We start from the raw sequence: 12,222 nt of genomic DNA on the forward strand, positions 1-12,222 counted from the left end.
AGCAAGGAAAGATCTTGGGACAGTTGGGCATTCACAAAGCATACCTCACATCACATATTAAACATTACTTCACATTTAAGACCAAAATCCATTTCACACTAAGTCCTAAGTGTTCAAAGTGAAACTGTACAGATTTTAGAAAAAAATAGGAAGAATATCTTTAAAACAATTTTTTAAAAATGTTTATTTATTTTTGAGAAAGAGAGAGAGACAGAGCGTGAGTGGAAGGGGGGCAGAGAGAGGAAGACACAGGATCCGAAGCGGGCTCCAGGCTCTGAGCTCCAGAGCCCAATGTGGGGCTCGAACTCATGAACCACAAGATCATGATCTGAGTCAAAGTCACTCAACCTATTGAGCCACCCAGGTGCCCCAAATAGATAGAACATGTTAATGGCCTTCAGTTAGTAAAGGATTTCTTCATCAAGATAACAAGATACAAATCACAATCCATAAAGATGGATATATTTGACTCCATTAAAATTAAAAATTTATTTTCATTAAAAGACATCAAGAGGGGGCCCTGGCTGGCTCAGTCAGAGGAGTATGCGGCTCTTGGTCTCAGGGTTGTGAGTTCAAGCCCCACGTTGGGTGTAGAGATTACATAAATAAATAAATAAATAAATAAATAAATAAATAAATAAATAAAATCAAAGGAATGAGAAATACAATGCAAGAATGGTTTCCTGGGGGCAGAAAGGATATTGGGAGGGGGTAGATGAGATAGGGTGGGTGAGGGGCTCAAGGGCTCCAGTAAAGTTCTATTAGCTGGAAGGTAGGCACAGGGATATCTGGGTTTTGCCTTATTTCGAATTCTCTAATTATTTGTATGCATTAAAGTAACTAAGGGAAAAATTTTTAAAGAGTATAAGTGGCATTGAGAAATGGGCTTGAAATATTTAAATGAGGCATATTACAAAATATGAGCCAATGCTTACTAAAAATTGCATTTATATGCAAAGATAAAAGATGGGAAGCAAAGTTATTTTATAGTGCTTATCTCTGGATTATAGGATTACAGGTGATTTTTCTTTTAAGTTTATATTTTTCATACTTCCTAGAATGAACATTTTTGCGATAAACAGAAAAGCATAAGGTTTATTACATACAGAAAGAAAAAGGGTGTCTGATAGGCAAAGTACATAACTCATAGCTGTTTAATGCATTGCCATGCCGAGACGTGGATGTATTTTTAAAAGAAATCATTTTTAGCTCCAAGGCATCACTTTGGGATGGTGGAAGACCAGACTCCTGACAAGTGGGTCTGAAGCTGTATTTTTGGACAGGTGTAGATGGGTGAGTGTGAGGCCTTTTGGCCCTTAACCATGAGTCGGTCTGCTGGTAGCTCGTATAATAGGGAAAGGAAAATTGGGGTGCCTGGGTGGCTTAGTCGGTTAAGTGTCCAACTTTGGCTCAGGTCATGATCTCGTGGTTTGTGAGTTCGAGCCCCCCGTCGGGCTCTGGGCTGACGGCTCAGAGCCTGGATTCTGTGTCTCCTTCTCTCTCAGCCCCTCCCCTGCTCATGCTCTGTCTCTCAAAAATAAATAAATAAATATTTAAAAAAATAAATAAATATGGAAAGGAAAAGGTACTAATAGGAGAGTGACTTAACTCCTGGAGTTGGATAACAGACCTCAAGGAGTAGTAGGTGTGTGTCCTGTGTCCTCTCTTACCCTCTGCATTCTAATTCATTGCCTTAGAATTTCCCCACTTACAATGAATATCAATAGATAACTAACGGCTGAAATGAGCCATACTAACGTACACAAAGGCGGCTTGCATTCACAGAATGCGTTTGACACGGTGTCTAATGATGGCTTTAAAAAGTATCAAATTTCATATATTGTGGATGTTGTGAAATATCCCCACATCATCTTACAAGACAGGGAAGATCAAAGGAAAGGGCAATCCAGAAAAAAGACCTGTTTCTCTCTCATGCGTGAGAAAGAACACATAAAATGGAAGCTGTGGTTACCCCAGCGTAGCCCTTCGGAGAACCGAGGTAACCATGGTAACGGTTTGGGACAGGCCTTTTGGTTGGAAAGATTCAAATTCTAGAACTGTTGGCTGGATTTGCACAAAGTCCCATGAGGGAGAGCTGGTGAACTTCAAGTGTGGAGTGGCTCACTCTCTGGGGAGATAGCAACCTTTTCGTAAAAGATCCTGGTTCCTAATTGCCCATGAGAAGAGCTAGCCCTATGTAGCAGTCAAAAATCCCTTATGTCTAGCAAACTTGCCTTCCTTAAAGTTATGGTATTTGGGGAAAAAAAACATTTGGGGAATACTGGAGAGATTGAGCTGGAACACCAACATTTTCCTCATAGATACACACATTTTAAGAGCAACAAAATAGATAATGTTGTCGATAAAAGCAATCATTAAAATGTCAAGGAAGGGCCTACTTAGGATTTAAAATTCCCATGATGCTCTAATGAAGGCAGTGCTTATTTCTACCTGGAAAAATGGAATAAAAAAGTATATGCATATCATTATGAAAATTCCTCACCTTTCTTGCAGTTTCTTGAGTTTCTCAGAGTCTGCCTTTATCTTATTGGCTTCCTTTTCATCTGTGAAAGCAGAGGCTGCCATTCTGTTCCTGTTATCACTTTGATTTGGGAAATCAGAGACCGCGAAGAAAGTAAAAGGCGTATTTTCTTGCAGGGACCCAGGCACGTGCAAATGGCCTTGTAAGTTCATTCTGGATGGTGAGGAGCTAGAAGACTCCCCCAAGGACAAGTTGCTTTGAGGATTTAGTAAGAGCTCTTCCGTATATTCTAGAGCCCCCTGGGATGGGTTCGTTAAAGGAATATCTTCTGCTCCCCTGACATCAAATTCATGTGCACTATTTACTGGAAAATAACCGTGGTTCTCAGCACTGGCGAGTGGATTCCTATTTCTAATAGGGGACAATGGTCGGCGAACATTAAACCTTGAATTTCCCTCTGAGTCTGAACTGTGAATAAATGTAGACGACATCGACAAGTCTACTGGAATATCATCTCTCGTGGCAGAATGCATTAGTGATCCAGGAGTGTTATAAGATAAACTCACTGGTGATCTTGGAGCTGTTGGTCTACCAGAAAGAAAACAGTCAAGAGAATTACTAGAACTGCTTAAGTAGGCATGCCAATCTCTTTCATAATCACGGATACCAGGCCTGTCTTCCGTGGAGGTACAGTCTCTAAATCCATTTTCAGCATTGAGGTCATCATCTAGACTAGCTGTGGATTTGGTGTCCCATGAAGGAAAGGTGCTTTTCTCATGTTCACTGTCACCACTGTCATTCCCGTTAGGAGAACCTCCACCAGGTGGCTTGAGGTCTTGAAACACCCTTGCCCCCACAGGAAGCTGCTCTGTCACTGGTTCCATTGCATTGCTCATTCTTAATGAGCCACGACTGGACTCAGTTCTTCTTACTGAATTTGCTCTGCAATTTTCAGGACTTTCTTCCAAATTTTTACTTTTGGCCTGAGTGGACGACGTCCCAAGAAATCGACTTCTCTTATGACTGGGAGGAGAACGAGGCCGGTGCATACCAACCAACAAAAGTTCTTCCTCTATGAGGGTCTCCTCCTCAGTGTCATCATTTTCTGCTCCAGGGTTTAATGATAAAATGGAATAAAAATCTTCATCTCTGAACCTAAATGGTGCCCTTCTTGACCCTCCCATGGTGGTGGTTAGGAGTGGTGGCCCCAAGGACTCACTCGACACTTGAGGGCTGTTTGTTCCTAGGAAGGCCTGAGATAGTCCTGAATGAGGCTCATTCTGAGAAAGAACACTTGAGTCTCCTTTTTTGGCTCTCTCAGAGGTATTCTCAGTCATAGTCATTAGCTGTGAAGATGGGACTAAGTGTCTTCTCTCTCGAGTTGGCCTCTTCAGCTTGGTGCCACTGGCCCACACTGGGCCCTCTTGTTGAACTATTGGATCTGCATGGAGAAAAGACAAGTTTATCATTCTTCTATAGGTGCTCATAGATGAAAGAGCTTGAACACTAAGAGTGAGAGTCCCTCAAGGAAACAAGCAAGCCTAGAGAAGGAAATCTGCATGGTTAAAACGGCCGGAGGTACAGAAGCAGGACAGTAGAGGTAGCTTCATTTTATGCTTCTGGAGTCTTCTTTGTACATTTTGTGGAGCTCGGGCTGGTTCTGGGGCGACAGGGTGACCCTGAGGATACAGGTCTTTTTTTTGTGGAAGCTTTGGGAAGACTGTCCAGCCCAGGTCAGTCAGGGCCGATTATGGGGAAATCTCTCAAATGCTAGTTTTCATAACAGTGTTTGTGGATAAGGAAAACCAGCACTCCAGGAATGGCTTCTACAAAAACCACCAGTGCCTTTTCATCTGGATTCATTCAACACGCATTTATGACACTCCTGCACCACACACAGCTTTAAAAAATCTTGAGAAAATATAATCTACCTGGGCAGATTGGGAGGAAGGCTCTAGAAGCTGGTGTCCAGTTACCCTGATGACTTGGGTTACATTTAGTGCTTAGTGCAATAAAAATTACAACTCTCTCATGACATCATTACCTTCTCTTTGTCACTAGCTCCCAGTCGATTTGTAACCTCGAGTAATAATAGAATTCCTCCCCCGCCCCCTGATTCTAAATTATGAAGAGATGTATGGAGAAGAGGAGGCAGAGTGCCCAAATGGGTAGCAGTTTCTAGTGGTGAAGTCACTTGGTCAAAACTTGCCTTACAAAAATAACGACTAAGCATACCTTACTGCGGGCTTATACTGAATGGGCCAGGCACCATACTAACTTTATTACATACACACATTTTGCCTCAGAATCCTAGGAAATAGGTGCCACAATGACACCACTTTATGATTGAGGGCACCAAGGCTTAGGTCACAAAACTTACCCAAGGTCACATTTCTAGGAAGTCAGGGTGTGATCATTCAAACTCAAGCCCGCCCGACACTATGGTTTGTGTTCTTAACCCCGACCCTGTGTGCCCCTTAAGAAAATGGCTGGACTTCCAATTTCCTTGTGAAAATGAATATCCATTTAATTCATTGTGATGTGCATGTACTGTTCAGGATTTTTTTTTTTTTTTTTAACCCTCTCAGTGCAGATAGGACACTGAAAGTACTTACTTCTCTGATCCCACTTCTCTTGGTTTCCTCCTGGCATCAGCCTCCTCCCGGCCCCACCCCCCCACCTCCCCTGTGCTATCCTGCAGGATCTGGTCCTTATCATTTACTTTCCAGAGCCGTTCGCCCCCTAGAGTGGACAGGACTCCACGGGTTTGGAAAGGCCTGTGTGGTAATAGCTCAGGCAAGTGAAATGCAAATCCGCAGAGCCTCCGTCCCAGCCAAGGGCCAAGTCAATACTGACTCACTTTAATTGAGGGCCTCCTGGGAGCACCAGCTTCTAAAGTCCTAATACTCTCTAAGCCTCTTTTATTGTTAACTGCATGGGACACTCAGCGACGCAGTGTGAATTTTTACTCATCAGCTCTTCCAGAAATCAGTTAAGCTCTCCCAATCAGGCCCCTCGTGGGTTTTATAAACCCCAATAAGAGATATATCAGTGATTCCAGGAAGCTCTGAGCATCTGGCTGTATGTGTATTAGGAGTAGAGCTGGTATGCCCACTCAGATCCCGTTTGGGGGGGACAAATTCTTCTAAGTGACCAACTGAATTCTCTTGATTTTTTTTTTTTTTTTTTTTTTGAGAAAAAAAAAAAGTGATAGAGAAGATTCAGAAATGTAGGCTCCGGTCGATTGCTCTTCATTTTGAATCCGATGAAGCACCGTGGAGATTAGCTAACAAGTTGCTGGAACCTGAATCTTCCGGTCTGTCCCTGAACACACAGCTGTCCCTCTGCCCTGAGCCAGTTCAGTCTGGGCTTCAGGAGACACCTGAGCAAAATGATCGGCCAGGACAACTTTTGCAAATCAGAACTGGACACTCAACAGGAACCACAAGCTTATTTCAAGGAAGCCAGAGAGCTGTCGCCCAGCAACACTGGCTTCTGAATGCTGCAAGGCAGCTCCTGTGTATCCCAAAACACCCCAGGGAATGCGCCTTCACTCTCCTTGTCACCACCACTGCCTTCCTCTTTAAAGGTTCAATCAGCGTTTCCTTGGTGTGTTTCCCCTAAAGGTGGCAGACTGTGCCATTCTATATTTCCACTATTTTAACCCTATTTCTTGCGTCTATCAGATAGGGAGCAGACTTCATAGTGCGCGGGCAGGGAATAAACACCCCATTTGGTATGCCAGGATGCGCTATTCATAGACCAGGCCCTACAGATTCTGCCGAACGCCTCTTGGGCCCTGTGTGGACTCCAGCTCAGAAGGGAGGGGCTCCCATTTCCAGAAGTTCGACCAGGTGCCACTGAATGTTCCAGGTGCAACAAGATAAAACCAGAAAAAGCATCCATCCTCTCTGTCTTTGGTCTAGATTTCTTCATGTGCTTGACCAACCAGTCCTAATGTAGGAACCATATACTTTTACCTGTTTTCCTCTGATTATACAAGTAGTTGATGTTCATTAGGAGAAAATTTGGAACTTTCAGAAGAGGATGAAGAAGAAATAAAAATCCCCATAATCTAAGACTCAGACTGCCCTTGTTCCTGTTCTGGAATTCAGGGGTGGGTTGCAAACGCAAGACCCCTGGGCCATTTTCATCCTGCAATAGTGGTTTGGCTCGGCCTCTGAACACTGAGTTAACTGCCTTTAGGTGGAGCTTGTACGTTCTGGTTTACCTCAGTCCCCACAGCCTCCGTTACGTGTTTCTCCTGCCATTTCCATGGGTTCCCTGAAGTCATTTGAATTTATAAGTCAGTGCTCTTACCTAGAAATACTTTTTTTCAAAAAAGTCAATACTGGAATATTCGGGTACATAAAACTTTATGCCCTGCTTTCTTTCCCTAATTTTTTTCTTGTGAGCATTATCTCCTGCCAGAAGTTCAATTATTCTTTAAGAGCATTATATTAAGGACAGGTTAAGATATACAGGGGCGCCTGGGCGGCTCAGTCGGTTAAGCGTCCGACTTCGGCTCAGGTCATGATCTCACAGTCTGTGAGTTTGAGCCCCGCATCGGGCTCTGTGCCGACAGTTCAGCTTGGAGCCTGCTTCCGATTCTGTGTCTCCCTCTCTCTCTGCCCCTCCCCTGCTCATGCTCTGTCTCTCTCTGTCTCAAAAATAAATAAAAACATTAAAAAAAAGATACATTATATAAATGTATCATAATTTGTTTAACTCTTCTCCTATTCTTGGGTATATAAGTGGTTTCACGGTTTTTGGTATTACAGATTACACCATGATAAATGTCCTTGCTCGTACGTCTTTGACTACGTGTCTTCTTAGAACAGATTCGCGGGCATGGGATTGCTAGGTCAAAAGGTATGACCCTTCTAAAGACTTTTCACACATGTTGCCAAATTCCAGTTTGTACCAAATTACCCTACAGGTACGAAATGAAAGCATCTCGTATAGCTCTGTCACCAGCAACTCTTGCCAAGGGCTTGGCATGACATTGACACAACAGTGCGCAGGAAATGTTATTCGTTTCACTATCAGTATTGGGTATTATTGTTAAAACCTTAGCCAATTTCATGGGCCAAATCGATCTTGTGCAAATTTACATTTATTACTTAGTGAGGTTCAACTTGTTGTTTTCTTCCACATGTTTATTAGCTGCCTGCATTTCTTCTGTGAAATTGTCTGGTACGCCTCGTCCCATTTTCCTATCGGGTACTCGGGTTTTCTTATTGATTTGTAAGAGCTTTCTATATATTACCTCTCTGTCACATTGGCTTCAAATTTCTCACAGATGCGATTCAAACATCTGGCTCCTACTCCAATTTATACAAACCACTTGAGAATGTGAGAGAAAGAATGAAAGAGAGACTAGTGAGGAAAAAAATTGGGGGAAGACAAGGAGGCCTTATCCTTATATAATGGAAAGCTGAATATATACTAGAAAATTGGGATAAATTCTCAGTGAATCTCAGGATAACAGAAGATGTCTTCCAGGTATAGGTGGAGGATTATATGAGCCTCATGGGATGTTTCACGCATGGGGAACCTGACCTTTCATATAATATTCAAGGGCTTACTAGGACCATTGGCGCGGTGCAGGAGAGAAACTAACAGTAATTTGGAGCCTACTATAGCTAGGTGCTGGTTGGTGTATTACTTCCTTTAGTTATTACAGCAATAGTGAGGTAGATTATATTATCTTTTATTTTTTTAAGTTTATTTTTATTATTTTTGAGAGAGTGTGAGCTAGCAGGGGAGGGGTAGAGAGAGGAGAATTCTGAGCAGGCTCTGAGCTGTCAGAACACGGAGCCCAACGCTGTGAGATCCCATGAACTATGAGGTCATGACCTGAGCCAAAGTCAAGAGTCGGACACCTAACCTACTGAGCCACCCAGGTGCCCCTCGTTAGCATTATTTTAGGACAAGGAAACTGTAACCCAGAGGGGCTACTTGACCATCCCAGGCTCCAAGGCAGGGAGGAAGAAGACCTAAAATTAGAAGGGAGGTCTGCCCTTCTCAATAGGAGGTGTTACATCACTGGGGGCCTGTGACATATGGTTGTTGCATGTTCACATATGCTCTAATTGCCCCAAATTCCAAGCCATCCAAACCACTACCCTGTTTGATATTTATAGGTGTCCACTGAAGTATATATCACATTTTAAAATAAAGCCTACTGTGTTCATCGGGTGGTGAGGAAGTGTGATGCTCAGTGGTTTCTCCAAGGGGAAGACTAGGTCCCTGGCGAGGTTGGCTGTCCAGTGTCACTTTCTTTGAGTCCCATGGAGACTCTTCGGGTCCTATTCCTTCTGCCATCACAGGGGAGGGTGATGTGGTCAGTGGAGCAACATGGCCTGGGCCTTTGGATGAATGCTCAGGACGGAAAGAGGACGTATCCACCAGACCAGGGTTTTGAAGGAAAGTGTCTATTTGCTTTGATGGTATTTCTTACACACTGAGATCTCAACACTCTGGATGGCGAGGCGAGAAGATCCCTGCGGGAGGTGAGCAGTCTGCCACCCACAGACCCCCCTCCCCGCCTCTTGGGCCAGGTGAGATAGCCCCAGAACTGCAGACTGCTTCTCCACCCCTTGTCCCCCACCACCCAGATGCCCTCTCCAGAAGCCAAATGGCTGGCCCCCACTCAAAACCATGCACAGTCATGCTTATGGAATAAATGGGAGAAAAAATAAAAACAAACTCCCCTGCCCTACCTTTTCTGGCCAGCCTCTCTCCGAGAAGGAAACTAGATCCAATAGTTTGCTTTCAAATCCTTTTAAGCATTTCATTTTAAGGTACACTGTCCTCCGCATAAAAGCCCAAGTGTCTGAAAACCATATGGAATTCACCAGGTAACCACACAAGTCCGACCTCTCTGAGGACCCAGACGCATGGGTCCCAGGTCCTTACCTGGTCCCCTGAGGGCCGGCGACTTCACTGGCAGCTGCGATTTCTGTCTGCTCCTGTCCCCTGGCACTCTTGGGCTCTGCGTTTCTGGGCTGACTGTCAGTCTCCCCAGGTTTGGCCTCCTCTTCCTTGATAAAATTTGTGGTGCCTGGGCTGCTGAAAGGTGCAAAATCTTTTCAATAATTTTTACAAGGAAACAGCTTCTGCATAAAGAATGCTCCAAAGGCCCAGCAACGGGGAAGGCAGGTAAGGGACTGGGGCCCAGGTGGTCAGAGAAGAGCTGGATTTGAAACCTGGTTCTGTGACCTTGTAGCTGTGTGAACTTGGGCAGATCACCTCACCCCTTGCAGCCTCAGTTTCCTCCCCTGTCAAATGGAAAATCATAATACCTACTTCGCAAGGTTGTTATCACTCACCGTTAATGAGCACCTGTGACACCTGCAAGCAGGGTCTATAAGGGGTGTGTCCTTCTGCTAAGATGCTTCTAGCTTCCTGTTCATAGATGTTGGGATGGGCATGCTGGGAACCCTGTCGAGAGCCCTCTGCAGTTGGGACATGCAAAGGCCCTCTCTCCAGCTGCTCTTCCAAGGTTGAATCACAGCCTATTTTGTACCCTCAGGTTGTTTATTAGCAGCTAAGGTGGCCTTCCAGAAAAGTCCCAAGCGTCTGGAATCCCAGGTATACCTATTTGCTTGGCTATGTGCTGGGAGGATGAACTCACGGGAAAGACAGTAGTGGGAATGCTAATGTGGAATGAGTTCCCGATGAATTTTTTTTTTTTTTTGGAAATTCACATTTTGAACTAGGTTGCTAATTGGTTTGAATAATCTCAAATGTCTTCTGCACATGTAGGAAGCGTCAGTGCGCGCGGAGTTTGGGGCAAGCGTTTCAGTATTTTCCATGCCTCTCTGCAAGTTCTTGAGTTTACGAGGCAGTTGAATTGTGGATATCTGAACTAGATCTTTCCAGGGGAATTTGCCTGGCTCATCCCCTCTTGGACAGTTCAGAAGTTTCACAAATAACCGTCGCCAGCAGACAACACGGGTAAAGCTGGGAAGGTCCTTGAGTTGTGTGCGAGAGAGCAGCCGTTCTTGGCCTGTGGAGACAACTGGATTTATGTTCCAGAGAGTAAGTTGTGGTTTTTGTCCAGATTCAGGAAATGAATGAAAGTTCTTCCTGGCAGCTCACGAAGCCGAGTTTAATGCGATTAGGTACGACCCGCTTCTCCTGATGGGCCCCAGGAGGGGAAGGCACTCAGTTCTGTGTCCCCAAGACAGAGGGGACCATGTTCTACTGGGGATGTGCGGAAAGAGGGGCGCGGTCGGTGGTGGTGGCTCACGTAGGGTGAGCTGGTGGGGCCTGGAGGGGTTGCAGGTGTGACCGCAAAGGAGAGAAGGAAGTTCTCCAGAAGATGAGGATATATTCTTCAGAGGGTGTGGGGTGGTGATGAGACACAATTTCACCAACCTGGAGGAGAGTGAGAGGGGATTTACGCTATGGGAGCCAGGACAGAGGGGGGAGCGAGGCACTTTCTCGGCACCCAGATTGCTTTCCTGCAACCCACAGGTTTCTCCCTGGTCACCTAGGACCTCATCCCTCCAGCTCTCAGCAGTCAAAGACTGCCTCCTACCTCTCCCCTGATGGCCAGGGCGGGAGGCAATGGGATTCCTACTGAAGAAGCGGCAGCTGGAGGGCCGAGGGAGGGGCAGTCTTGGGATTCAGGCCCGAAGGTCCCGGTCACAAGGATTGCACGTTGATTCCTAGCGGGAATCCCGTTAGAATCTGCATTTCCTTCAGAGCCCAGGGCAGCAGAACCTCACACTGCCCACTGCCCCATGCCCTCGCCCCCCTCCACACCCTCCCAGGGTGCAGGGGTGGGGTCCTCCTCCCCAGGGGCCTTTCTGCCCCAGCCTGCCCCAGCCGGCAGGTCCTTCGAGGCCTATTTCCACTTTTATGCCCACCCATGCGGCTCTGACTGTGCTTTGGCCAGAACTTTCAGGATTCCTAGGACCTTTAGCATTGAAATAGTCTAACGTCGCCCGAGGTATACATCTTTTCTCTTCTTAAGGATGAGGACCCTGTCTTAGCCTGCGTGTGGCCTGGTCTCCTTCAGGACAAAGAGTAATTGCTTAGTGTGATGTGCGAAGGTGCATTCGGCTACCCGGCTACCACGGGGGAGTCCAAAAGTAGAACAAACTTTTTCTTGGGCTAACCATCCAAGATGACTTAAGGTGATTTTGTCTTGTTCCAAAAAAAAAAAAAAAAAAAGCGCTTTCTTCGAAGCATCAGCTCTTTTAAATGATTTCCAGAAATGAGCCTGTCTGTCTCTAACTGAGGGTTTCAGCAGACTAAAGTAATAAAGCTGAGAACCCGGAGATGGTTTTACGAGGTCTGGCAAGCGAAGCTGGCAGGGTGGGCAGGAGCCCCTGACTTTAGGCAGTTTGGACCTCAGGCTCGGCATCTCTGAAACGGGAATATCCCTACCTTGCCGAGTTACTGCGACGTTTCCCAATAATGTATGGAAATGGCCTCAGAGTCCGGTGCTTCTCGGCTGCTCTCAATGGTTGTTGCAGCATGTGCCACAGACAGTTTACTGCTACTCCTACTAATTGGGGATCTGAAGTCGCTCCCCGGAGAGAATTGCACTGGCCCAGAACGTGTTCTGCAGGTTTCATCCCTTGAGAATAACCTACTCGATAACCTTCATTTCTGTGCTGTTCTTGCCAAGCCGTCCTCCCTCAATCCTTTATAAAATCCAAAAGGCAAATAGCAACTCCCTATTATAATCTGCTCGACAAATACCCGTGTGCCTTTGCTATGTA

At 45.5% G+C, this 12,222-nt stretch overlaps 1 protein-coding gene across 8 annotated transcripts in view; it reads right to left on the bottom strand.

The window, feature by feature from the left end:
- Positions 1-12,222, bottom strand: part of MARCHF10 (membrane associated ring-CH-type finger 10) — an 83,673-nt gene that overhangs the window by 22,904 nt on the left and 48,547 nt on the right. For 6 of the 8 annotated variants that reach the window (XM_049637582.1, XM_049637580.1, XM_049637579.1 and 3 more), the window contains 2 exons: positions 9,404-9,556; positions 2,504-3,923 (listed from right to left, as the gene is read on the bottom strand). In XM_049637582.1, coding sequence (XP_049493539.1) covers positions 2,504-3,923; positions 9,404-9,556 — 1,573 coding nt within the window. The remainder of the gene's footprint in view (positions 1-2,503; positions 3,924-9,403; positions 9,557-12,222) is intronic. The other 2 variants (XM_049637583.1, XM_049637585.1) reach the window with 1 other exon arrangement.

This window comes from Panthera uncia, chromosome E1, assembly GCF_023721935.1.
Source record: "Panthera uncia isolate 11264 chromosome E1, Puncia_PCG_1.0, whole genome shotgun sequence".
Taxonomy (NCBI): Eukaryota; Metazoa; Chordata; class Mammalia; order Carnivora; family Felidae; genus Panthera; species Panthera uncia.